This window comes from Triticum urartu, chromosome 3 (assembly GCF_003073215.2).
Source record: "Triticum urartu cultivar G1812 chromosome 3, Tu2.1, whole genome shotgun sequence".
Taxonomy (NCBI): Eukaryota; Viridiplantae; Streptophyta; class Magnoliopsida; order Poales; family Poaceae; genus Triticum; species Triticum urartu.
In genome coordinates, this window is record NC_053024.1 from 704,214,352 (window position 1) to 704,241,778 (window position 27,427).

A 27,427-nucleotide genomic window follows, 5' to 3' on the forward strand; every position below is an offset into this window, starting at 1 on the left:
ACCTCCTTTTGGGCACTCAAAAAATGGAAAATAGTATTTTCGTCCAAAGAAAATGAAAACTTCATTAGGCAACATTGTTTGCCATTCCAATATGCACCCTTTTGCATAATATGAGATCATTTGAACAAGCTATGCCACGAATGTGGCCATAAGATTGATCATTTGGCTTGAAAGCCATTGATCTCCACGCGTGATAGCTCGTTTTTTAGAACACTTTTTTAAAATAATTGCCATATTACAAATTTGTTATTTTTACTGGGAACTTGGCCACATATAATGACACAATGCGAAGGTTTCCCAATTTTTTAATTTTTTTTTGAATTTTTTATGCCCGTTTCAAAATGCGGTCAAAACGGCGGGAATGACCGTTCCTAGCAAGTGGTTGAATCTTGAAATTTTTTTGGTGTTTCTCTGATTAAATAGGTACTTATGTACCTAGAAATGATTTTTGGAAAAAATAAATAGCAAACTATGAGGCAGCTGCAGTTCAAATTTGACCCGCTTCCAATTGAATCGGCGGAAATTTGTCTTTTTCACGGGAGGTGGATCAAAACTTTTTACACCCAACCATTTGGTCAATTGTATATTAAATATGGCCTAGTATTTTAGGAAAATGATTTGGTACAATTTTGTAACAAATATATGATAGGTCCTTCACAAAAAACTTATTTTGGGCACTCGAAAATGAAAAGTGAAATTTCCGTGCAAAGAAAATGAAAAGTTCCTTAAGCAAAATTGTTTGCCATTTCAAGATGCACCCTTGTGCAATTATTTGGTAGATTCTTCTTCACAAAAAAATCATTTTGGACACTAAAAAATTAAAAATAAAATGCTGACATGACTTTACATTTTATTTTTATTTGACCACGACCAATTTTGGATGGTCATAACGTCCAATTTTAGATGGTCATAACGTCATACACACGTACTCCGTTCTGATTGGGCCATAGCCATCTCATGCGGATCATGCATCAAACACGGTTGGATGCTCCTGGATCCAACGGTAGCCCTTGCCCCCTCACCTCTCAGGGCATGGCCAATGCATAGCCCCAGGGTGATGCCTCACATGCCATGTAGGATCGAATAACAGAAAAAGTAGGTTCGGATGGGGAAGCGGGATCCTCTTCAGGAGGCGGGTGCTTAGAGACAAAAAGTGTGGTCCAGTGCATAAAGTTGAAAAACTTGAAATGGAGAGGAGGGATGCATGTGTAGTGAGAGTCACTTTCCTTTTTTTGATGAGGTCCACTAGTAGTAGCTTGTATTGGGGAGAAAAAATCAACACATATGCTTCAAATTACTTTTTATCATGAGGCATATGTATCCATATACCACCATTGTACATGCCCTCACGCACACCACAGCCCAAACCTTAGCTCACATCACACCCCTTCCCTCATCGCACCCCTCCTCCCCCCATCTCCTCGCCGCCACCGCCACCTCCCGATCCAATCTCTCCCCGCCGCATCCCGATCCAACCTCCCACCCACTGCCGACCTCGTCGTCCCTCCCTCCCCTCACCATCTCTCCCTCGTCTCTCCCTCTCCCCCGCACCACTCCTCGCCTACTACATCAACCGGATGGGCCAGACGCTGCGCCTCGTCCGCCCGCCCGTGCTCTGGGTCGTCGTCGAGGCCAGCAAGCCCACCCCGGAGGCAGCCCTCGCACTGCACCGCACCGCCGTCATGCACCGCTACGCCGGCTGCTGCGGCGGCCTCAATGCCCCCCCCCCCCCCCGCAGTCGACTTCCGCCCGCACCAGCTCAACGCCGGCCTCGAGGTCGTCGAGAACCACCTCCTCGATGGCGTCGTCTACTTCGCCGACGAGGAGGGCGTCTACTCCCTGCCGCTCTTTGACCGCCTCCCCCAGATCAGGCATCTCCCCCTCCACTCCGCCGCTCCGCTTCATCTCCATCGTGATTCGGTGCCGCCGACCACCCCCGTGTCTCTGTCACCCCCCCATGTAAGCAACGATGCCCACTCGTCCTCTGCGTCGCCCCTCCCCGCACGCACCTGGGCCGCCTCCCCTTCGCCTGTCGTACGAGGCCCAGCAGCCCTCTGTTGGATTTGGTTTTCAAATTGAACATTTTGGTGTGGTGCCCTGTATCAAGAATTCAATCTGATACTTCTGAAACTGAAGGATTGAACAGGAGCCTGTAGTTGACAGACTAGTATTCCCTTGTCAAATGCTTACTCCATTTTACTAGATTTAGTTATACCCTGCAATTTTTTTACAAAGGTTATACCCTGCAGTTTAGCTCTGTGTTATGAGGTACTGACCATATGTGTGTTGATATTGATGTATCTGATAGTTCACTTGCAGCAAATCTTGCATCAATTAGGGATTCTTCAACGGAAATTCTCTTTCATTGTACCACCAAATACTGAAGTTTTGCTATGTGTTTTTGTCTATATAGAATTGCATTGATTCCCTCTTCTTTCAGTAGTTACATGGCTTGAGGTCTTTGTATTCTTTTGAATAGGATGTACTGTTCTATGCAAAAGATCTGATTTGCACAAACATAGTTATCTGCATGTGCTTCCTGACTTGGTATTTTGTTATATCTTGTTGGTTGAATGTATGGTGGTTCCAGTACAGTGGTAGTATATTCAGGTTTGGTGTGTTGCTGTGAGGTTAATCCCTTCGGAAACATTCTTTGAGAATTTTGTAATGCCTCCTTTGGGGTGTTGATACACTATTGCGCAAGTTCTATTGTATGTGAGTTTCTTTTGTTACTGCAAAGCATTGATACAATATGTCATTTGCAGGGAGCTCGCTCTGCATCCGAGTCTTAGTCATCCTGCACAACAAGGAGCCAGACCAAGGGAGCAAGCAGCGCTGCTGGTTCCTTGAGACATGTGCATGTGTGGAGTAATTTTGCTTAGAGTATTTAACAAGATTGTGACGAATGTCACTGACACAACTTATATAGTTTGGTCTTCGTCTCATTTAGTTATTGCATCTTGTGTTCCTGTAGTATACTAACAAATGCCTCGCTGTGAGTTGTTGGTTGTTCTCATTCTAGTCTGAATATGATCATGCATCTTGTAGAATTGGATTTCTCTGGCTGTTCCATAAACTGAATTTGGTTCAGTTAAAAAACTGCACTACCTGACAGTTTTGGGCAGCGAGCTTCTAACTGAAAAACGAGTTTGTTATGCTCATAATTTCAAGTTGTCCTCTACATATGAGTTGTAAAGCATGTTCTAAGGTTTTCGTAGAGTACTCGTTTGCTTCATTTGGATGTATGGTTTGAGAGCAGCCATCTATTTAGTTTCCTGTCTAGAAATATAGTACAGTTTAATGTCGGTGGCGGTCTTGTCTTAGATAGATTCTGTAGTGTATTAATCTCACTGGGTAGAGTGGCCTACTTGCACATATAGTACAGTTTAATGTCGACATCATCATCATCAGGTCCCTGTTCCCTCTATTCTCTCCTACCTTGTGATGTTAGTCTGTGTGCGCTCACTAGTATTGTTAGATCCTGTAAGTTGAATCGATGGTGGTGGTAGTAGAGTAGTATTTTTCGTCAGGTGAACCTGTTATAACTGACCATATCAGCACTAGTATCACATTTAGATTTAAAATGCTGACTGGAAATGTGTGTACTCGGTATTAGTCTTGTAGCATGGTTAGATTTAGAGACTCAACTCGTTTCTTCTTTTGTTCCTACAAGACGATTCAGCTTAACTTTAAAAAGTAACAGTAAATTTGGATACTGCCAGACACAAGAGAAGACTGTTACAACGATAGTATGTGCTACATTTGATCCCGGGTTGTATAACATATCTGTTACTGCAGGTCACCCATCCTTGAGGAGCAGAAGGAGGGACGCATCTAGCTGGCCATCAAGGGCCTGCTCTGCTCCTCTTCTTTCTTGACCATCGGTAACTCCAGGTTCCCGGGCTTCCAAGGCGCGCCAGCACACCGCCTCCATGCCTCCTCTGCTCTCCGGGCTCGGACCAATCCCTCGACCCTTCAGGTACGCACGTCTCCTGCTATTATCTCAGCCCTATGAGTGCCAACTTGCCTCTTGCCTGCCAAGAGTGTTGACTGAATTGCTTCTGATACATGTATGTGTGTGTTTGTGTGCAGCACAAGCCCTGCAGCAGCCGACGTGGGTTCAGGTGTCCCCTCCCTGATGGCTATAAATCTACCATGCTCTGCTAATTTTATGCGAGCACTGTTAGGCGTCCATTTGTATTTGCAAATTAGGAGCAGCTTGCAGAATATGTGCCGTCCAAAGCGTTGCCTTAATACGATATGCGTATCATTAGCTAGTATCCATATGGAGATAGTTTAGTAGAGGAAGAAATAAACACCTATGTCTCTTGGTCCGTGAAATTGCATTGGAGAGATGGGTCTATTATATATAGGCGATACATTACACTAGTTGAATTTGACCACGCACCAACTCCAACAAGTGATACGTGCATGCTAATTGTTATTAGCTTCAAAACCTAGTAAATGCCTTCTTGCACTAGGTACACCCTTGAATTTTTGTCCTTTACAACCTGATCGATGTACAACCTGTTTGCTTGAAAGTAATTTTAGTTGATTCTTTGATGGAGCGCTAAGACTATGCGTGGAACATTAGTTTTTATTATCTAAAACTACCGCCCTGTGATATGCAGGTGCCTAGCTTTTTTTTATTAGTTTTTATTATATAAAGTACCTCCCTGGAACATTGTTTGTGACCTTGTTTCCACTGATATGCAGGATATTGTTTGCTGCTTATGCTTTTCTGATCGACTGTATCAGGCAGTAACACATTAATTAGTCTCTTGGTTACTTGAAATCAAATCCATGATTTTGTTATGTACTGTTTTCTCACAGTTAAGTACAAGTTAACCTTTCATGTTAAGGCAAACCTGAGAACACTTGCTTGTGAGAACCAACTGGACTTCTTAGATATATCCAAGTGAAGATGTATTGTTACTATGGCAGTGAATTTTATCTATGTGAGATTAGAATTTGAGTGCCATCATTCATCTTATGGTATCTTGTTCTCTGTGATAACTGTTGACTTGCAAGATACAATGTTGATTTACTATATATACCCGCACAGCAAGTATATGGTGTTGTCTTATGGTTATGCTGCCTATGTCACCGATATTTAACTCTGCTATCTCATTATGTCTTTATTATAAGCTTGGCTAACCTTGTAGATGTTGTCCTTCGTTCATCTACAGGACACCATCATGCATATGTTTATTCGGTTTGAACTTTGCATATGTTTTTTTGGTTTGAACTTTGCATATGTTTGTTTAGTTTGAACTCTGCATGACATGAAGTAATTATTTCCAGTGTTTTTTTCAACTTTTTTTCGCTGTCACTTGATATATACTTAGATTTTGTTCTACTTGGATGCATTGGTACCCCCCCCCCATCATCGAGCGCACGGATGCAATGGTGGCAAGAAGATGATGGTCATGTGCATCATCAAGCACACCATGGTGATAATCTACCTCCTCACAAATGCTAACTAAATCCAGATCGACGTTGTCATCCACATGTGTCTCTCTCGGTTCCCTTTATCCTGCGTTTGTGATGTTAGTCTATGTGCTTTGACTAGTAATGTTAGATCTTGCCTTTTGAATGGATGGTCGTGGTAGTAGAATGGCATTGTTGTTTTAGGTGCAATGTGTTGCGGTGAGGTTACAGGACCTGCACTTCATGCATATTCATAGTCTCTGTTTTCTTGTATGAATAAAAAAGCATGGTACTAGCTGGATTTGTGTTATCATTCTATATACAGAACTGTTCTTATTTGAATGGATTGTTGATAATATATTGGTTCTATTTGTTCTGGTTCTTCGCAGCTTATTCATGTAACAGGGTGGACGACATGTTGCTGTTCTGTTAGCCCAGTTCTGAATGATCGCTATCGAAGGAGCTCCATGCTGAAGAAGAAAACACTTGTAGAGCTTATGAAGTATCTAGTTGTTACCCTATAGAGCTTGTAATTGTGATTGCCATACCTGTAGAGCTTGTATCGTTATTCCACTTGTAGAGCTTGTATCGTTATTCCACTTGTACAGCTTGTAAAGTTTGTGTTAAGAGTATTACGTGTTATTTGGAGAGTAGGAGCTGCATGAATCTGGTTGATATAATTTGAAGTATCACATGTGTTTTCTGTCAGTGCAATTTGAATACTGCCAATTTAAATACCAGTTACTTATTTACTGTTAAATTGAAATATGAATAATAAGACGCTGACAGCTGGGACCCATGTGACAAGTGGACCCCTTTTTACATAAAAAATAAAAAATAAAAACTGTTGAGAAAAAGGGCCCAGCCCAGAAATAAAAAGGCTAAAATGTGGGCTTGGCCCATGTAGTCAACCAAATTAATAGGGAAAAAATATTCTAAAAAGGCTGAATTGTTGGGCTAGGCCCATGTAGAACACTGAATTGGACTGGGCTGATTCTTGTGCCACATCAGATTGCCACGTTGGATGCCTACGTGGCCTGAGGAGGCTGCTAGTGACCAAAACAAAACAGTAGGCATATTTTGGTCGTAAACGTCTAGGACCTTCTCACAGAGAAGGTCGTTAATTTCAGTTTACGACCGCCAGCTTTTGACCTTCTGGTTTTGGTCACAGAAAGGTCGCAAATGAAAAACTGTGACCTTTCAGAGACCAATAGTGAAGGTCACAAGTTGACATATTTCTTGTAGTGCACGTATTGTATTGTTGCCATCGAGGATAACAAGATGGGTTTTCTTCATATTGCATGAGTCTATCCCTCTACATCATGTCATCTTGCTTAAGGCGTTACTCTGTTTTTAACTTAATACTCTAGATGCATGCTGGATAGCGGTCGATGAGTGGAGTAATAGTAGTAGATGCAGGCAGGAGTCGGTCTACTCGTCTCGGACGTGATGCCCATATACATTATCATACCTAGATATTCTCATAAATAAGCTCAATTCTGTCAATGGCTCAACAGTAATTTGTTCACCCACCGTAGAACACTTATGCTCTTGAGAGAAGCCACTAGTGAAACCTATGGCCCCCGGGTCTATCTTTATCATATTAATCTCCTACTACTTAGTTATTTCCTTTGCTATTTGCTCTGCCTTTATTTTACCTTGCATCTTTTATAATAAAAATATCAAAAATATTATCTTATCATATCTATCAGATCTCACTCTCGTAAGTGGCCTTATAAGGATTGACAACCCCTATTTGTGTTGGTTGCGAGGATTTATTTGTTTTGTGTAGGTACGAGGGACTCGCTCGTAGCCTCCTACTGGATTGATACCTTGGTTCTCAAAAACTAAGGGAAATACTTATGCTACTTTGCTGCATCATCCCTTCCTCTTCGGAGAAAACCAACGCAGTGCTCAAGAGGTAGCAGACGCTATTGGGCCTAATTCGGATAGAGCGTAACGGGCCCTGGGTTAGCGGGCTGTAAATGGGCTATATGCGAACAGGCCGTAAACAGGCTTTCCATGGGCCAGCCCGCCACCTTTTGACGAAGTCAAACAGGTCGGCCTTTTCACAGGAATGGGCCTCTGTTGGGCCATGCCACGTGTCGCCGTATCATACGCGCCTATGGTCCAATGAGCGGATGACATGTGTCCCAACGGTAAGCCGACACATGTTTCCTCCAGCCAATGATGATTTTACACGTGGAAAATCCCCATTGGTCGGGGCTGTTAACGGGTTATCAGATCCAAAACCCGACCCGATAGCTTAACGGCGTTCCCTTACGATGAATGCCACGTGTCGGTCACCCTTGACGAAAGCACTTCTGTGATGCAAGCACTTCTGTGATGCGCGATTTATCGTCATGGAAGTGGACACTTATGTGATGATAATTTTGGTAATGTCATGGAAAACTTTACGACAGCACAGGTATGACTATCTTGATTCTGGCATAAAATCGTCATGGATATACATGCATGACAAAAAACGCGACCTACTATGACAAACACGTATCATCACGGAAGTTTATTTTTTTATAGTGTATTAGATTCCAATTTCCATTAAGAAAAGGCACGGAACACTTTCCTAGAAAGAAAATTAAATTAGCTTATGAATCTATTATGAGAGCCACTTATGGATTACCTACCAAAGATGGCAATACCTAGATCTATCCTTGCTTGTTATGCCTAGCTAGGGGCGTTAAACGATAGCGCTTGTTGGGAGGCAACCCAATTTTATTTTTATTCCTTGCTTTTTGCTCCTGTTTAGTAATAAATAATTTATCTAGCCTCTATTTTGGTTGTGTTTTTTGTGTTTAAGTAGTGTTTGTGCCAAGTAGAACCGTTGGGAAGACTTGGGAAAAGTCTTGTTGAACTTGCTGTAAAAAACAGAAACTTTAGCGCTCACGAGAACTGCTGTCATTTTTATTTGGAAAGTTCTATTTAGTTAATTCGTTTTGCAGACGATTAATAGATAAATTCCTCACGTCCAGCAATTTATTTTAGAATTTTTGGGGTTCCAGATCTTGCGCTAGCTACAGATTACTATAGACTGTTCTGTTTTTGACAGATTCTGTTTTTCGTGTGTTGTTTGCTTATTTTGATGAATCTATGGCTAGTAAAATAGTTTATAAACCATAGAGAAGTTGGAATACAATAGGTTTAACACCAAGATAAATAAATAATGAGTTCATTACAGTACCTTGAGTTTTGTGTTGTGAAGTTTTCAAGTTTTGGGTAAAGATTTGATGGATTATGGAACAAGGAGTGGCAAGAGCCTAAGCTTGGGGATGCCCATGGCACCCCCAAGATAATCTAAGGACACCTAAAAGCCAAAGATTGGGGATGCCCCGGAAGGCATCCCCTCTTTCGTCTACTTCTATTGGTAACTTTACTTGGAGCTCTATTTTTATTCACCACATGATATGTGTTTTGCTTGGAGTGTCTTGTATGATTTGAGCCCTTGCTTTTTAGTTTACGACAATCATCCTTGCTGTACACACCTTTTGAGAGAGCCAGACATGATTTGGAATTTGTTAGAATACTATGTGCTTCGCTTATATCTTTTGAGTTATATAGTTTTGCTCTAGTACTTCACTTAAATCTTTTAGAGCACGGTGGTGGATTTGTTTTATAGAAACTATTGATCTCTCATGCTTCACTTAGATTATTTTGAGAGTCATAATAGCATGGTAATTTGCTTAAGATCCTAATATTCTAGGTATTCAAGAATAATAAATTCTCTTATGAGTGTGTTGAGTACCATAAGAAGTTTGATACTTGATAATTGTTTTGAGATATGGAGATGGTGATATTAAAGTCATGCTAGTTGAGTAGTTGTGAATTTTAGAAATACTTGTGTTGAAGCTTGTCATTCCCGTAGCATGCACGTATGGTGAACCATTATGTGATGAAGTCGGAGCATGATTTATTTATTGATTGTCTTCATTATGAGTGTCGGTCGGGGACGAGCGATGGTCTTTTCCTACCAATCTATCCCCCTAGGAGCATGCGCATAATACTTTGCTTTGATAACTTGTAGATTTTCGCAATAAGTATATGAGTTCTTTATGACTAATGTTGAGTCCATGGATCATACGCACTCTCACCCTTCCACCATTGCTAGCCTCTCTAATACCGTGCACCTTTCGCCGGTATCATACAACCACCATATACCTTCCTCAAAACAGCCACCATACCTACCTATCATGGCATTTCCATAGCCATTCCGAGATATATTGCCATGCAACTTTCCACCTTTCCGTTTATTATGACACACTCCATCATTGTCATATTTCTTAGCATGATCATGTAGTTGACATCGTATTTGTGGCAAAGCCACCATTCATAATTCTTTCATACTTGTCACTCATGAGTCATTGCATATCCCGGTACACAGCCAGAGGCATTCATATAGAGTCATATTTTGTTCTAAGTATCGAGTTGTAATTGTTGAGTTGTAGAAAATAAAAGTGTGATGATCATCATTATTAGAGCATTGTCCCAGTGAGGAAAGTATGGTGGAGACTATGATTCCCCCACAAGTCGGGATGAGACTCCGGGCGAAAAATAAAAAAAGGAAAAAAGAAGAGGCCATAAAAAAAGAAAAGGCCCAAATAAAAAAATGAGAGAAAAAGGGAGAAGGGACAATGCTACTATCCTTTTACCACACTTGTGCTTCAAAGTAGCACCATGATCTTCATGATAGAGAGCCTCCTATGTTGTCACTTTCATATACTAGTGGGAATTTTTTATTATAGAACATGGCTTGTATATTCCAATGATGGGCTTCCTAAAAAATGCCCTAGGTCTTCATGAGCAAGCAAGTTGGATGCACACCCACTTAGTTTCTTTTGTTGAGCTTTCATATACTTATAGCTCTCGTGCATCCGTTGCATGGCAATCCCTACTCACTCACATTGATATCTATTGATGGGCATCTCCATAGCCCGTTGATACGCCTAGTTGATGTGAGACTATCTTCCCCTTTTTGTCTTCTCCACAACAACCACTCTATTCCACCTATAGTGCTATATCCATGGCTCACGCTCATGTATTGCGTGATGATTGAAAAAGTTTTGAGAATGTCAAAAGTATGAAACAATTGCTCGGCTTGTCATCGGGGTTGTGCATGAATTAAATACTTTGTGTGGTGAAGATGGAGTATAGCCAGACTATATTATTTTGTAGGGATAACTTTCTTTAGCCATGTTATTTTGAGAAGACATAATTTTTTAGTTAGTATGCTTGAAGTATTGTTATTTTCTATGTCAATATGAACTTTTGTCTTGAATCTTTCGGATCTGAATATTCATACCACAATTAAAAAGAATTACATTAAAATTATGCCAAGTAGCACTCCGCATCAAAAAATTTGTTTTTATCATTTACCTACTCGAGGACGAGCAGGAATTAAGCTTGGGGATGCTTGATACGTCTCCAACGTATCTATAATTTTTGATTGCTCCATGCTATATTATCTACTGTTTTGGACATTATTGGGCTTTATTATCCACTTTTATATTATTTTTGGGACTAACCTATTAACTGGAGGCCCAGCCCAGAATTGTTGTTTTTTTTGCCTATTTTAGGGTTTCAAAGAAAAGGAATATCAAACGGAGTCCAAACGGAATGAAACCTTCGGGAACGTGATTTTCTCAACGAACAAGACCCAGGAGACTTGGACCCTACGTCAAGAAACAAAAGAGGAGGCCACGAGGTAGGGGGCGCGCCTACCCCCCCTCCCAGGCGCGCCCTCCACCTTCGTGGGCCCCCTGTTGCTCCACCGACGTACTCCTTCCTCCTATATATACCTACGTACCCCCAAACAATCAGATACGGAGCCAAAACCCTAAATCCACCGCCGAAACTTTCTGTATCCACGAGATCCCATCCTGGGGCCTATTCCGGAGCTCCGCCGGAGGGGGCATCGATCACAAAGGGCTTCTAGATCAACACCATAGCCTCTCCGATGAAGTGTGAGTAGTTTACTTCAGACATACGGGTCCATAGTTAGTAGCTAGATGGCTTCTTCTCTCTTTTTGGATCTCAATACAAAGTTCTCCCCCTCTCTTGTGGAGATCTATTCGATGTAATCTTATTTTTGCGGTGTGTTTGTTGAGACCGATGAATTGTGGGTTTATGATCAAGTCTATCTATGAATAATATTTGAATCTTCTCTGAATTCTTTTATGTATGATTGGTTATCTTTGCAAGTCTCTTCGAATTATCAGTTTGGTTTGGCCTACTAGATTGATCTTTCTTGCAATGGGAGAAGTGCTTAGCTTTGGGTTGAATCTTGCGGTGTCCTTTCCCAGTGACAATAGGGGCAGCAAGGCATGTATTGTATTGTTGCCATCGAGGATAACAAGATGGGGTTTTCATCATATTGCATGAGTTTATCCCTCTACATCATGTCATCTTGCTTAAGGCGTTACTCTTTTTTCATTAACTTAATACTCTAGATTCATGCTGGATAGCGGTCGATGAGTGGAGTAATAGTAGTAGATGCAGGCAGGAGTCGGTCTACTTGTCTCGGATGTGATGCCTATATACATGATCATACCTAGATATTCTCATAACTATGCTCAATTCTGTCAATTGCTCAACAGTAATTTGTTCACCCACCGTAGAATACTTGTGCTCTCGAGAGAAGCCACAAGTGAAACCTATGGCCCCCGGGTCTATCTTCATCATATTAATCTACCAATACTTAGTTATTTACTTTTGCTTTTACTTTGCTTTTATTTTACTTTGCATCTTTATCATAAAAATACCAAACATATTATCTTATCATATCTATCAGATGTCACTCTCTTAAGTGGCCTTGTAAGGATTGACAACCCCTATTTGCGTTGGTTGCGAGGATTTATTTGTTTTGTGCAGGTACGAGGGACTGGCGCGTAGCCTCCTACTGGATTGATACCTTAGTTCTCAAAAACTGAGGGAAATACTTATGCTACTTTGCTGCATCATCCCTTCCTCTTTAGGGAAAACCAACGCAGTGCTCAAGAGGTAGCACTGTTCGTCGTGCTTAAGGCCGTAAAGGTAGAAATCAAGAAGGAGCATCAAGTGTTTATGGTTAACAAGAGCACTGGTTTCAAAGAAGGGCAAGGGCAAGAAGGTAAACTTCTTGAATGGCAAGCCAGTTGCCGCTCCAGTGAAGAAAAACCCAAGAACCCAAACTCGAGACAAAGTGCTTCAATTATGGGAACGGTCACTTGTAGCGGATCTGCCTCAAATACTTGGTAGATAAGAAGGCTGTCAACTTCAGCAAAAGTATATTTGATATATGTGTGTTATTGATGTGTACCTTACTAGTACTCCTAGTAGCACCTGGGTATTAGATACCGGTTCAGTTGCTAATATTGGTAACTCGAAACAAAAGCTACGGAATTAACGGAGACTAGCTAAGGACGAGGTGACGATGTGTGTTGGAAGTGTTTCCAAGGTTGATGTGATCACCATCACACGCTCCCTCTACCTTTGGGATTAGTGTTGAACCTAGATAAATGTTGTTTGCATTGGTGTCTGCGTTGAGCATGAACATTATTAGATCATGGTTATAGCAATACGGTTATTCATTTAAGTCAGAGAATAATGGTTATTCTGATTACATGAATAATACCTTCTATGGTCACGCACCCAATGTGAATGGTTTATTGAATCTCGGTCGTAGTTATACACATGTTCATAACATTGATGCCAAAAGATGTAGAGTTGATAATGATAGTACCACTTTCATGTGGCACTGCCGCTTAGGTCATATTGGTGTAAAACGCATGAAAGAACCTCCATGCTAATGGACTTTTGAAGTAACTTGATTTTGAATCACTTGGCACATGCGAACCATGCCTCCTTGGCAAGATGACTAAAACCCCGTTCTTTGGAACAATGGAACGGGCAAGTGACTTGTTGGAAATCATACATGCTGATGTTGCGGTTCGATGAGCGTTGACGCGCGCCGTGGATATCATTATTTTCTCACCTTCACTGGTGAATTGAGTAGATATGGGTATATTTACTTAATGAAGCATAAGTCTAAAATGTTTGAAAAGTTCAAGCAATTTCAGAGTTAAGTTGAGAATCATCGTAACAAGAAGATCAAGTTCCTTCGAACTGATCAAAGGGGAAGTATCTGAGTTGTGAGTTTGGCAATCACTAAAGACAAGGTGGAATCGTTTCACAGTTGACGCCGCCTAGAACACCATAGCATGATGGTGTGTCCGAACGTCATAATCGAACCTTATTGGATATGGTGTATGATGTCTCTTACCAATCTACCGCTATTTTGGGGGGTTATGCATTGAAGACAATTACATTCACTTTACATAGGGCACCATCTAAGTCCGTGGAGACGACACCGTATGAACTATGGTTTGGCAAGAAACCAAAGTTGTGGTTTCTTAAGGTTTGGGGCTACGATGCTTATGTCGATAGGCTTCGGTCGGAAAAGCTCAAACCCAAAGCGGAAAATTGTATCTTTATAGAATACCAAACAAGATGATTGGGTATACCTTCTATCTCAGATCTGAGGGAAAAGTGTTTGTCGCTAAGAACATGTCCTTTCTCAAGAAAGAGTTTCTCTCGAAAGAATTGAGTGGGAGGAAGATAGAACTTGATGAGGTTGTTGAACCTTCACTTCAACCAGAGAATAGCGCAGCACAGAAAGATGTTTCTATGGCAACTACGTCAGTTGAAGAGAAAGCTAACGATGATGATCATGAAGCTTCAGATCAAATTACTATCGAACCTCATAGGTCGACAAGGGTGTGTACAACTTCTCAGTGGTAACCCTATGTCAAAGGTCATGTTGTTGGACAACGATGAACCTATATATGAGCTATGAAGAAGCGATGCTGGGCCCGGATTCCAACAAATGGCTAGAAGCCATGAAATCCGAGATAGGATCCATGCATGAGAACAAAGTATGGACTTTGGTGGACTTGCACGATGAACGGCAAGCCATTGAGAATAAATGGATCTTTAAGAAGAAGACAGAAGCTGATGGTAATGTCACCATTTGTGAAGCTCGACTTGTCTCAAAGAAGTTTCCGACAAGTTCAAGGAGTTGACTACGATGAGACTCTCTCAATCATAGCGAAAAGTCCGTTAGAACTATGTTAGTAGTTGCTGCATTTTCATTTACGAAATCAGGCAGATGGATGTCAAAACAAAGTTTCCTTGACGGTTTCCATGAGGAAAGGTTGTATGTGATGCAACCAAAAGGTTTTTGTCAATCCTAAGGATGCTAAAAGGTATGCAAACTCCAGTGATCCTTCTATGGACTGGAGCAAGCATCTCGGAGTTGGAACATATGCTTTGATGAGGCGATCAAAGCATTTGGGTTTATACAAAGTTTACATGAAACTTGTATTTGCAAGAAAGTGAGTGGGAGCACTACAACATTTCTGATAGGTATATATGGATGACATATTGTTGATCGGAAATGATGTAGAATTTCTAGAAAGCATAAAAAGTTGTTTGACTGGAGTTTTTCAAAGGAAGACCTGTGTAAAACTGCTTATATGTTGGGTATCAAGATCTATAGAGACAGATCAAGACGCCTGATAAGACTTTCACAGAGCACATACCTTGACATGATCTTGAAGGATTTCAAGATGGATCAGTCAAAGAAGGAGTTCTTGCCTGAGTTGTGAGGTGTGAAGTTAAGACTTGAAGCTCGACCACGGCAGAAGAAAGAGAAAGGACGAAAGTTGTCCCCTATGCCTTAGCCATAGGCTCTATATGATATGCCATGCTTTGTACCGCGATGTGCCTTGCCACGTGTCTGGCAAGGGGGTACAAGAGTGATCCAGGAGTGGATCATTGGACAGCGGTCAAAATTGTCCTTAGGAATAAGGAAATGTTTCTCGGTTATGTAGGTGATAAAGAGTTTGGCGTAAAGGGTTACGTCGATGCAAGCTTTAACACCTATCCGGATGACTCTGAGTAGCAAACCGGATACGTATAGTGGAGCAACCATTTGGAATAGCTCCAAGTGCTGCATAGTAGCAACATCTACAATATGAAATCAAGATTTGCGAAGAACACACGGATCTGAATGTTGCAGACCCGTTGACTGACACTTCTCTCGTAAGCATAACATGATCAAACACTAGAACTCATTGAGTGTTAATCACATGGTGATGTGAACTAGATTATTGACTCTAGTAAACTCTTGGGTGTTAATCACATGGCAATGTAAACTAGATTATTGACTCTAGTAAATGATATGTCTCCGTCATATCTATAATTTTTGATTGTTCCATGCCAATATTATTCAACTTTCATATACTTTTTGGCAACTTTTTATATTATTTTTGGGACTAACATATTGATCCAGTGCCCAGTGCCAGTTCCTGTCTGTTGCATGTTTTTTGTTTCGCAGAATATCCATATCAAACGGAGTCCAAACGGGATAAAAACGGACGGAGCTTATTTTTGGAATATGGAAAATTCGGAAGGAAAATCAACGCGAACCAGTGCCCGAGGTGGTCACAAGGCAGGGGGGCGCCCCCCCCCCTTAGGGCGCGCCCCTACCCTCATGAGCCCACCGTAAGGCGGTTGATGCTCTTCTTTTGCCGCAAGAAAGCTAATATTCGGAAAAAATCACGGCTAAGGTTTCAGGCCAATCGGAGTTACGGATCTCCATATATATACGAAACGGTGAAATAGAGCCAGAAGAGAACGCAGAACCAGAGAGAAACAGAGAGATAGATCCAATCTTGGAGGGGATCTCACCCCTCCCACGCCATGGGAGCCAAGGACCAGAGGGGAAACCCTTCTCCCATCTAGGGAGGAGGTCAAGGAAGAAGAAGAAGAAGGGGGGCCCTCTCCCCCTTGCTTCCGGTGGCGCCGGAGCGCTGCCGGGGCCATCATCATCACCGCCATCTTCACCAACAACTTCACCGCCATCTTCACCAACTCTTCCCCCCTCTATGCAGCGGTGTAACCTCTCTCTTACCCGCTGTAATCTCTACTTAAAATTGGTGCTCAACGCTACATATTATTTCCCAATGATGTATGGCTATCCTATGATGTTTGAGTAGATCTGTTTTGTCCTAATGGCTATTTGATGATCAAGATTGGTTTGAGTTGTATGTTTTATTATTGGTGTTGTCCTATGGTGCTCTCTGTGTCGCGCAAGCGTGAGGGATTCCCGCTGTAGGGTTTGCAATATGTTCATGATTTGCTTATGGTGGGTGGCGTGAGTGACAGAAGCACAGACCCGAGTAAGTAGGTTGTTTGCGTATGGGATAAAGGTGACTTGATACTTTAATGCTATGGTTGGGTTTTACCTTAATGAATCTTTAGTAGTTGTGGATGCTTGCTAGAGTTCCAATCATAAGTGCATATGATCCAAGTAGAGAAAGTATGTTAGCTTATGCCTCTCCCTCAAATAAAATTGTAATAATGATTACCGGTCTAGTTATCGATTGCCTAGGGACAAATAACTTTCTTGTTGACAAAAGCTCTCTACTAAAACTAATTTAGTTGTGTCTTTATCTAAACAGCCCCTAGCTTTTATTTTCGTGTTCTTTACTTTCTTGCAAGCTTACCCAAAAACACCTACAAAGTAGTTCTAGTTTCATACTTGTTCTAGGTAAAGCGAACGTCAAGCGTGCGTAGAGTTGTATCGGTGGTCGATAGAACTTGAGGGAATATTTGTTCTACCTTTAGCTCCTCGTTGGGTTCGACACTCTTACTTATCGAAAGAGGCTACAATTGATCCCCTATACTTGTGGGTTATCAGTAAACTCTTTGGGTGTTAGTCACATGGCGATGTGAACTATGAGTGTTAATTACATAACGATGTGAACTAGATTGTTGACTCTAGTGCAAGTGGGAGACTGTTGGAAATATGCCCTAGAGGCAATAATAAAATGGTTATTATTATATTTCCTTGTTCATGATAATTGTCTATTGTTCATGCTATAATTGTATTAACCGGAAACCGTAATACATGTGTGAATATATGGACCACAACATGTCCCTAGTAAGCCTCTAGTTGACTAGCTCGTTGATCAATAGATGGTTATGGTTTCCTGATCATGGACATTGGATGTCATTGATAACGGGATCGCATCATTAGGAGAATGATGTCATGGACAAGACCCAATCCTAAGCATAGCACAAGATCGTGTAGTTCGTTTCCTAGAGCTTTTCTAATGTCAAGTATCATTTCCTTAGACCATGAGATTGTGCAACTCCCGGATACCGTAGGAATGCTTTGGGTGTACCAAACGTCACAACGTAACTGGGTTGCTATAAAGGTGCACTACAGGCGTCTCCGAAAGTGTCTGTTGGGTTGGCACGAATCGAGACTAGGATTTGTCACTCTGTATGACGAAGAGGTATCTCTGGGCCCACTCGGTAATGCATCATCATAATGAGCTCAATGTGACTAAGGAGTTAGCCACGTGATCATGCATTACGGAACGAGTAAAGTGGCTTGCCGGTAACGAGATTGAACGAGGTATGGGGATACTGACGATCGAATCTCGAGCAAGTAACATACCGATAGACAAAGGGAATTGTATACATGATTGATTGAATCCCCGACATCGTGGTTCATCCGATGAGATCATCGTGGAAGATGTGGGAGCCAATATGGGTATCCAGATCCCGCTATTGGTTATTGGCCGAAGAGATGTCTCGGTCATGTCTGCATGGTTCCCGAACCCGTAGGGTCTACACACTTAAGGTTCGGTGACGCTAGAGTTGTTATGGGAAATAGTATGTGGTTACCGAAGGTTGTTCGGAGTCCCGAATGAGATCCCGGACGTGACGAGGAGTTCCGGAATGGACCGGAGGTGAAGATCGATATATTGGACGAAGGGTATTGGAGTCCGGAATTGTTCCATGGGTACCGGGTGACGACCAGCGTGTCCGAAAGGGGTTTCGGAGGCCCCGGCAAGCGTTGGGGGGCCTTATGGGCCAAGGGGAGGGGGCACATCAGCCCACTAAGGGGCTGAGCGCCCCTCCCACCACATCTCACATAACTTGGAGAGGTGGGGGCGCCTCCCCTAGGGCAGCCACCCCTCCCGGCTTGGGGGGCAAGTTTCCTAGGGGTGGGGGCGCCCAAACCCATCTAGGGTTTCCCCTATGGCCGCCGCCCCTCCCCTAGGGAACCCTAGGGCGCCTCCTCCACCCCCTTCCCCCTATATATAGTGAGGGAGAGAGAGGGCAGCCGCACCCTTCCCCTGGCGCAGCCCCTCCCCCTCTCCTACACCTCCTCCTCCTCCGTAGCGCTTGGCGAAGCCCTGCCGGAGAACCACGAGCTCCATCACCACCACGCCGTCGTGTTGTCGGAGTTCTCCCTCAACTTCTCCTCTCCCCTTGCTGGATCAAGAAGGAGGAGACGTCCTCGGGTTGTACGTGTGTTGAACGCGGAGGCGCCGTTGTTCGGCGCTTAGATCGGAATCGACCGTGATCTGAATCGCTGCGTGTATGACTCCACCAACCACGTTCTTGTAATGCTTCCGCTTAGCGATCTTCAAGTATGAAGATGCACTCCCTCTCTCTCTTGTTGCTAGTATCTCCTAGATTGATCTTGGTGACACGTAGGAATTTTTTTTAAATTATTGCTACGTTCCCCAACAGGGAGGAGGGGGTCTCTGGCGGCGGCGCGGTTGCGCTCCCCGTCGCACGCGGGCCAACGTAGCAGGAGAAGCGTTATTTATTTCAATGTCATTTTTCCTGCTGCAAAGAATCAATCATCCACTGTTATAAAAGTATGTGATGCCTCCTATCACTGTATGTGGCTTAGCCTTAGTCTCTACTACTCTGTCCAACCATATTTGCTGTCCCTAGAAAGTATTAGTACCGAACAAACACGGACGTAGTCATGAACTGATGGGCCAGGAGAGATAGAGAAGTAACAAATGAGCAACTTAGGATTAGTTAAGGCTGGACGCACCCATAGAAGTGGGAGGCATCTGGACACGGACTCCTTGATTGAGCTCAAGGGAAAGCACTAGGATAATCTACCCAGGGAGTTTTTTGATCTACCCAGGGAGTTGGTGTTGCGATCGAGGCAACAATTTAAATTGTCGTGGTGCGAGCGGATGAATTGAAAAGAGGTGAGTCATCAACAGGCCAAAATCAGAAGAAACATAGAAGACATAGTGTCAAGATTAGAAGGAGATTGTCAGTGATAATCTTAAGTTAGAAGCTCGATGGCGACGTGAGTCCATAGTGCATGCCAGTTGTGTCCGGCACGTATGCCGTGTTAGCTAGATGTGTTCTAGTAGGTTTCTTGTAGGACGACCATATGCGTCGGCCGACGAATAATAAGAAAATATCTGCCGCCTCGCTAACCATTCGATCGACACATTAATGGCCGTCATATATACCCGCGTAAGTAGCCACTTCTTTGCAATAAGATTGGTGTTGTAGAAGACCCTCTGCAACAGCAAGCTTCTTGCAATCACCCGAGCCTATACGTTTTTATTTTTCGCAACAAAGGTCTTGTTGCGGGAATTTTCGCAACAAAGGTCTTGTTGCGGGAATTTTTGCAACAAAGGTCTTGTTGCGGGAATTTTCGCAACAAAGGTCTTGTTGCAGAAATTTTGGCAATGTGTTTTATTTTTTATTTTTTGCAATAGAGATCTTGTTGCAGATTTTTTTTGCAATAAAGGTCTTGTTGCAGAAAATGTAAAGATCGATAGAATCCTTTTGGAACATGGTCGTGTTCCAGAATTTTTTTGCAACTAGGATCCTGTTGCAGATTTTTTTTTGCAAATAAAGACCTCAACATGACGGAGAAGGTTTCGGCAGCAGGAGGAGCTTGAGGTGGTGGCACCATGGCCGACTATGGCCGAGCTGGTCGTTGGCGTCAGATGGCAGCCGCCTGTGTTTCACACACCTCGCCAGTCGCAGTTGTGGTGTGCGTGGTGGTGCAGCTCGCAACTTCAATGCTCCATGCACGTCGCTCACCGCCGTTATCATGGCCGGTTGCTGGACTTGGGAAGTCCATCATTGCTAGCAAACACCATTCGTCTTTGTAGAAGACGACTGATGCAAGCGGTTACAAATTAATGAAGGGAAGAAATGAGTGGAGGGAAGAGATTGTAGAAGCGATAAGGTTAGGAAGAGAGATATGGATGGACTATGGGGACACGTGTTGTTTAGCAATGGTGGATGACGCGTTGGAGTTTTCCGCCGGCTGGAGGGAAGCTTTTCCCTTTCTTGTAGGTATAGGCTTAGGTTAATTATGATGAAGGTTGCCGGTGATTAAGAGTCTTTGTAGTACTAGGAAGGTCTAGTACGAGTCGGTTTCAAGAGCAAGTACATGTAGGTTTAGGAAGTCTATGGGCTGGCTGCTCCTACATATATATGTGCACGAGGGGCTGCAGCGAGCTGAAAAAGGAGAAAATAAAGAGGAAAATAGGGGCACCACGGAAACGGCGCAGCAGAACAACAACCGCCGCCGATGAAGAGACAAGTAGCTCGGAAGGGTTCAATCTGTAGACACACGAACAATGATGAACGAAGTCCAGATCCATGTGGATCTACCTAAGACAAATGCCACCGAATCCTATGGGATTCGCCGGAGACAAGTCTCCACACGCCCTCCGATGACGCTAGAAGCACAACCGGGACAGGGGCTAGGCGCCGAGAACCTTATTACATCTTCGGAGAGTCACCGCCGCCTCGTCTCTCTAAGAAGGACACAAACCCTAGCAAAACTCATAAACGCATCTAAACACGGAGCCCTCCCGCCGGCAAGGGCCGAGATCCACCACGCCTCTATGGCTCTAAGACAACAACAGACGAGGTAGATCGGCGGCTCCGCTGACGGAGGCACAAGAAACCCTAAGCGGTTGGGTTCCCTTGGGTATAGCGAAGGGTTACTCTATATGTACAATCACATATATGTATATATATATAGTACATCAACATGTTAGATTATTTGAGTAATCTCAGTTTAAATTCAATGCCTGGAACACCAGAACCTTGAATGACCCTTCCGGCTAGAACCAGAATGCCTGGAGCACCTGGCCGTCGGCCACCACCACCACCTTCTCTTACTCGATAGACCCAGAAGAAACCGCCTCGTCCTCGTCGTACTTCCTACCGGAGCTGATCCCACTTATCGCGAGCCGGCTGACGACCCTACAGGATTTCTTCGCCCTCCGCGCCACCTGCCGCACCTACCGGGCTCTCCTCCCGCTGTCGCCGTCCAACCTCGCCTCCCAGGCTCTGCTCCTCCTCGTCCCCCACAAGGCATCTTCCTCGGAAGCCCTCTTCCACATCCCACTCCGCCGCATCCTCCGCTTCCGCCGCCCCCGCACCGCCCTAGCCCAACAAGACCCCAGAAACACCGAATTTGATTCCTTCGGTTGCCCTGTCGCCATCAAAGACAGCGTGGCCAGCCACCGTGAGCTCCGCATCTGCCACCAAATCACATGTGAGCGAGTCCGTCTACCCGATCCCTGGAAAGGCTACGAAGGAACCATCTTTGCCGGCAACCTCGTCCTCACCTTTAATCGATACCACCACACCCTCCATTATTGCCGCATTGGGGACAATCACTGGCGGGAGGCGCGGTGTGATGAAGGCTACAGGTTTCGTGACCTGATTTTCGTAAAAGGCACCCTCTACGCATTGATCTATCCAAATTACCGCCTCGCTGTCGTTAAGCTTGACAACAATTCCGTGGTATTCTCGGATCTTGGAGATGCATTATGTGCAGAGATAGTTCCGTACTGTTCCATGTTCTGGCTAGCGGAGTGCCACGGTGAGCTATTGCTCATTGTCTCTGAGTACCGTGCACTCAGGTACCATGTTTTCCGGTTGCAAGAGAGGAAGTGGGTGAGGACTAATAGCCTCGGTGGGTGTAGCTTGTTCTTTAATACTAGTGGATACCCCGCGCGTTGCTGCGGAAATTTATACTGGTTTTTAGCATCTCTTTAGGGCATAACACAACTTATAAACTTGCTATTGGAAGTGTCTAAGAGGTGAGCAACACTGCAAGAGCCTTGTTGAGTAGACAATGTAAACAAAAGATTTTCCATGAGAGCGATCTAATAAAGTTGTAAACCCCTCACACCTTACTATACTAAGATATTGGAACATTCGTGAGAAAAAAATAAACGATTCGACCTCCTATAGTCCTACCTACCTAAGTAAGTTAAACTTGGAAAGTTCCATAGGACAACTATTTGTGATCCTCACTTGTTTAGGCAAATGAATTTTCTATAATGGAACAAACATTTTGGTACATAACATGGAGGAACACCCTGGTTCTATTTTCCACTAAAAATGAAACCCATCACAGTCTGTTATTACAACAAAAAGCAAAAGAATCCCCACGAAGAAAAAGCAAAAGAAGGAAACTAACAATAGCTCTTGCGGATATAGTTTAGACAGGTGAACAAAGGTTGGATGCGTCTCATATAGCTTTAGATCGCCAAATGAACAGACAACACAGCTCACAAACAAACGGTACCCACAATTTCTCTTTAGCTGTCTCTGCGTCCACCTCTTCATATTTTCTGGTTGGAGCAGGCTTGCTGGCCTAGGCACAAATCTGAAGCTTCGCTGATGGTTTGGGAACATCATACATAGTATGTCAGCTTCTAATTTAGTTGGTGGATTCAATCCACAAATGTAAAAGTATGAGAGCATCTTATTAAAATGGCCACTGGAAACTGAAGAATTGTGTTGTAGAAATTGCAAAACATCGCTTGCAATCTCTGAAATGATAAACTTAGCACTCCAAACCAAAGTTCTCTATTTGAGTGCCTCTGAAATATAATAAATTGTATTATGTACTCTGTTGGAATCAAAAGCAAAAATAAGCTTGACCTTGAACAAAAACTTTACAACGTCGCATATCTCACAGAGCTCTGTTCAACAATATTAGAAATTCATTAGCTCTACCTGAAGGCACAAACCAAACGCCAGTACCACAATGAAATGGCTGTATAAAAATGAACTTAAAGAGTGAGAAAATTTGAACAAACTATCGAACAGTAAGGATAAAAATAGGTTGCATAAGCCCCATCTTAACTGATGTAAAAGAATACTGCCAGGTCTTGTTACATCAAAATATGGCTGTATCGGTGGCTTTGATGTGGTTGTAAAGCTTTACCTGCAAAACTAAAGATGGATATAAGTTCCGCGATCATATAGAAATAGGTCAGTGTTACTGTTACCCATAATTGCAAATTGGGCAAAATATACTTCAGTTTTCTAGCAGGACTGTAAGAGTACGTTTTATTTAAATTCAATAGATAAGCACCACAATGACAGTGTTGATATGTTGGTAGCATATAAATGATTCCAGCAATGTTGTTTGCTAACTCCCAGAACCGCATGTCACTATATGTAACCTGTAGGTAACAAAAAGTAGTATGTAATAAGCTTACAATCAAGGAATAGAAAATAATAGATACTTTTCAACCAGAGTCCCCTTAAAATTTGAAGAGCAAATATTATTCAATTACTAAGGAGTGAATTTTCTTTCATGGAAGTACAGTCACAGTCAGGAATCCTTGCAAAGTAACTTATATTACCCCCGGGAAGGAAAACTGGGAGAATTTCATCAGTTGATCATTTCATCTAAATTTTTTGCCTTACCTCCCTCGGCAACGAACGTCTAGGAATTCAATCAAGAACGTAGCAAGCATAAAATTGTTAGCGTGGAAGGATGATAAGGGAGGCAGTCAGGCATGACAGGACATGGTGGGATATAAAGTGGAATTAGAAGACAAACAGTACCTTCATGAAACTCAGATTGTTGCGAGCGCTCTGTTCATAAGACCTCAAATCCTCGATGTGATGTCTTCCTGCCCATCATCTCGCAGATCTGGAGGAGGCAAAGTGTGTGCCTGTATCTGCATGAAGTTCAACCCTTCCTCCAGATCAATTTTCTTGAGATCATGCCCTTGCCCTGCAGGCCGCCACCGCCGCCGGTTCTATCTCCGGTGGTGGCCGCAAATCATAGAGGAGGCTAGATTCTGTTGTGTCGGTCGCCGCGTCGCGTTTGTGATGTTTGGGGAGAGGGGGCCAGCTTATGAGGGGGACTCGCAGACGTTTCGATTAGAGAAACGTACGCTTCCGCTTCCGCTTCCGCAGGTCAAGGAAGGAGGAGCAAACGAAAAGGGCGTGGAGCGGACACGGGGACGGGGGGCTCCTATTTAGATATAGAAGATTCTTCAGTTTGCTGGTTGCCTTGGTCCAGATCATCCGACAGTTCGAAGGAACTGCTTGTACTTCATTAGGGTCCCTGGTCAGTGTATCGAGTATTCTTTGGTTGATGGATCTTCGCATAAACTCGCTGCCGACTACCCAGGGCGAGCAACGGAGGATTACGGACCATTTGCTTGGGTCCTCCCAAGCATTTGCTGATGCAATACAATGGGTATCAGAACTGTACAGATTGTTCTCAAGGTAGATTTGCTTCCCGCTGACTTTTATACTCACTTGGCCATTTTCTGTCTGTTATTCAATAATATTTCAAGGGACTTTAGCAAGAAATGTGTATAGGACATGCTGCTCACTTCAAATATTTTAGAATAATGTACAGGAGGCCTGGAAATTAGTCGTGGAGGATGGTTTACTTATTTCTCTATAAAATTGCTTGATGACATCAGCAACTAGTGGAACATCTACGGAATGGAAGAAGACTATCACTTGGCAATAGAATGCATACATATCACAGACCAAGATATGATGGCCGTGAAAACGGGATGTTGCCCTGATGGGGGAAGGGTTAACCTTGAGCCCCGCCTCGCTGACCCCGCATGCAAAAGACGGGTGAGGTCGTCCAGTAATTGCAATCTCAGGCTGTCTTGAGGTTGCCAAATCCATTGAGGAGCCAAATGGAGTTTATATTAAGATTACAGCATACTAGTCATCAACCTTCCTACTACAACACAGCGAATAATTTCATATGCGGGTGTCAAGCATATATGAATGAGTCTAAATTTAACTGTGTACGTATCAGAATGAGTTTCGTGGACAATTGGTTTTCTTTTTTCTTGGGTGTGCTGCACCTATGTATGTTTTGAGCAGCGTTGTTGCTGCTCTGTCTATGGTTGAATTACACTGTGAGGATTTATGTGCCTGGGTGTTGAATTTTAATGGGTCGGGGAGATGTTTTGTTCGTTTCAGTGATATTTACCCTGCTAAAACCTAATTCTGTTATATCTCCTTGATGTTCACATTTACTGAATTCTTGCTCTGCGAGAGATACATGAGTTCGTTCCAGGAGAGATACATGCGAAGCAAATGGCACTCACAGGCCAAGTTGCTTTTTTTTGGGAATTCCCGGGCCAAGTTGCTGTTGGCGCTGGCAACATATAGATCTTAAACTAGAATGATTGAGCTTTGTGGGTCTTTTAGTATGCTTTGTGGTCTGTTAGATGACGAAGAGAACTGTGGATCTTTTGGTTGGCTAGTAGTAGTGATTCGTTCAGCTGGTAGGCTGTTAGTTTCATCAGTTTGCTTATGCACTTTTGTGTGTACACGAACAACTCCGTATTTATCAGCTTCTATGCAATGGAGTTGGGTGAGATGCGTACAAGTCCATTAAAATGCCTGGCTCATTTAGCTTCCGAGATTGCACATTGGTCCATCAATAAATAAAGCCCTATGATCCCACTAAGGAATAGAACTAGAAAAAGTCTAAAAAATCCTTTAAGAAGATATATTTTGGGAATATATACGCTTTTCTTTTACACGCCGAAGATGTGATATATCGGCCATCTAAGCCTCATCCATTGTTATAAAAGAATGTGGTGCTTCCTATCGCTGCATGTAGTTAGTTTTAGTCTCTTATTACCCAGCCATCTTTGCTCTCTCTAAGTATCAGTAAAACATTCTGCGGGAGATAGAGATCTAAAACATAACCAAAGTAGGAGATAGAAGTGGGAGGCATCTGGACACATATCCGTTGACTAAGCAGAGGAAGGAGCACTAGGGTGGTTCCAGAATGGAGTCGCAGCATGGAAGTGTGCGAAAAGTCTGAGAATACCTCTCTCGTTGGAGAGGTTTGTTGTGCTAGTTCATAGAGCATGAATGGTCCCAACATCTTAATTGCGTTATCAGAAGTCTGACATACAAGTCTATGTGTGCTTGCAAGTCGATTGTGGCTATGAAGAAGTAATAAATATGAGAAAGAATCTACGTCAAACTCGTTGGTAAAGAACGCGGCAGTGAACCATTTGACGCCGTGCCGCCGTGCTCCGGCCAGCTACGCCGGCCCAGTTTACGTCTGCTACACTGCAGTACACGCCGCCGCTGGCTGCGCTGCTCTCAGCTGCCCACGCGCAGCACGCGGTCTCCAGCACGATGCACGCGTAGGAAGGGTTGCCCCATTTGAAACTCCGTTACATTTCTCTCCCCAAGAATCCAACATCTCAGCTGTTTGAAACACTGAAGTTCGAATAGTTGTGTAGCTCAAAATATCTAAACAGATTGGGGAATTTGATGCAATGTTTCTAGCTCTCTACATTGTTCATCTCTATTTTTCATGAGTCCGCACCTCTATTGATGGGGCATCAAGGCCAATTTAAATAGCCGTTGGTTGATCTAATCAACACCAGACGAGAGGCGCTCCTAATCACTGTGTATATGATATCACCACTGATTGGGTGGCAAGACCAAATGCTTATAAAATAAATATCACATATATGATTTTACTAGTAGTGAATTGATAACTAACCTAGGTTGATGCCACCGCCGCCCCACTCCTTGACCCCCTCCTTCCCGATCTGTCGCTTTTCCGATCTGATCTAGGGCTTCTAGCCACCTCTAACCCTCTCCTCATCACCGCCGGGGCTCCGCGTGGCAATGCCTTGGCGGGGGATGATGTCAGCGGCGGTGACATTCTCCGTCGTGCCTCCGGGATGCGGTTGTGGTCGAGATCCGCATGTGTGTCCTGGACATGTCTGTCGTCTGCTGTCGGCAACGCAGCGTGGCAGCAATTCAGGGCGGTGGTGCGGCTTTAGTCGTGCGGTTTCCTGATAGCAGACGTCGCCCATGGGCA

At 43.4% G+C, this 27,427-nt stretch overlaps 1 protein-coding gene across 1 annotated transcript; it reads left to right on the forward strand.

Annotated features, from left to right (window-relative positions):
- The first annotated feature begins 1,716 nt into the window (after window positions 1–1,716).
- LOC125547238 lies at window positions 1,717–26,502 on the forward strand. The gene is made up of 3 exons (XM_048711194.1): window positions 1,717–1,959; window positions 21,409–22,341; window positions 24,586–26,502. Exons 1-3 carry the CDS (start codon window positions 1,717–1,719, stop codon window positions 24,784–24,786), a joined length of 1,377 nt encoding a protein of 458 aa, XP_048567151.1. The 3' UTR covers window positions 24,787–26,502.
- Window positions 26,503–27,427: the final 925 nt, after the last annotated feature.

What these genes read in the sequence shown, in the direction of transcription:
- LOC125547238 (XM_048711194.1), top strand. Translation starts at nt 1,717, where the DNA reads ATGCCCCCCCCCCCCCCCGCAGTCGACTTCCGCCCGCACCAGCTCAAC. An exon ending in TGTCTCTGTCACCCCCCCAT is followed by an intron (nt 1,960 to 21,408) that starts GTAAGCAACGAT and finishes CCTTCCGGCTAG; the next exon opens with AACCAGAATGCCTGGAGCAC. An exon ending in TATACTGGTTTTTAGCATCT is followed by an intron (nt 22,342 to 24,585) that starts CTTTAGGGCATA and finishes ATTTAGATATAG; the next exon opens with AAGATTCTTCAGTTTGCTGG.